Source organism: Eimeria mitis, genomic scaffold (assembly GCF_000499745.2).
Source record: "Eimeria mitis Houghton genomic scaffold, Emh_scaff2049, whole genome shotgun sequence".
Taxonomy (NCBI): domain Eukaryota; phylum Apicomplexa; class Conoidasida; order Eucoccidiorida; family Eimeriidae; genus Eimeria; species Eimeria mitis.
This window is the reverse complement of record NW_013570371.1, coordinates 4,895-5,181: the sequence shown is the minus strand read 5'-3', so window position 1 is coordinate 5,181 and position 287 is coordinate 4,895. Positions and strand designations below refer to the sequence as shown.

Genomic DNA, 287 nt, shown 5'->3' with positions numbered 1-287 from the left:
CTGTTGCTGCTGCTGCTGCTGCTGCTGCTGCTGGATACCTGAAGCTGCTGCAGCGTCCTTGGCTGGTGTCTCCCCCAGTCTATTGCTTCTTCGTTTGCTTCCTTTTCTCCTGCATGCAGACACACAGCAGCAATTCAGGTGTATACACACCCAAACCCTAAACCCTAAACCCTAAACCCTAAACCCTAAACCCTAGACTCACCCTCAGGGAGAGCGGGGGAGCCCTCACGAGGAGGCGCCGCTGCAGCAAAGGAGAGAAGCAACCGACGTGCTGTCGCCAGCTCCTG

The 287-nt window shown here is 56.8% G+C and overlaps 1 protein-coding gene across 1 annotated transcript in view; it reads right to left on the bottom strand.

Annotated features, from left to right (window-relative positions):
• The window catches only part of EMH_0047870 (uncharacterized protein), a gene marked incomplete at both ends in the record, with an annotated part of 3,903 nt that overhangs the window by 3,244 nt on the left and 372 nt on the right, over positions 1-287 (bottom strand). Inside the window, 2 exons of the mRNA XM_013496333.1 lie at positions 39-109; positions 203-241. Coding sequence (XP_013351787.1) covers positions 39-109; positions 203-241 — 110 coding nt within the window. The remainder of the gene's footprint in view (positions 1-38; positions 110-202; positions 242-287) is intronic.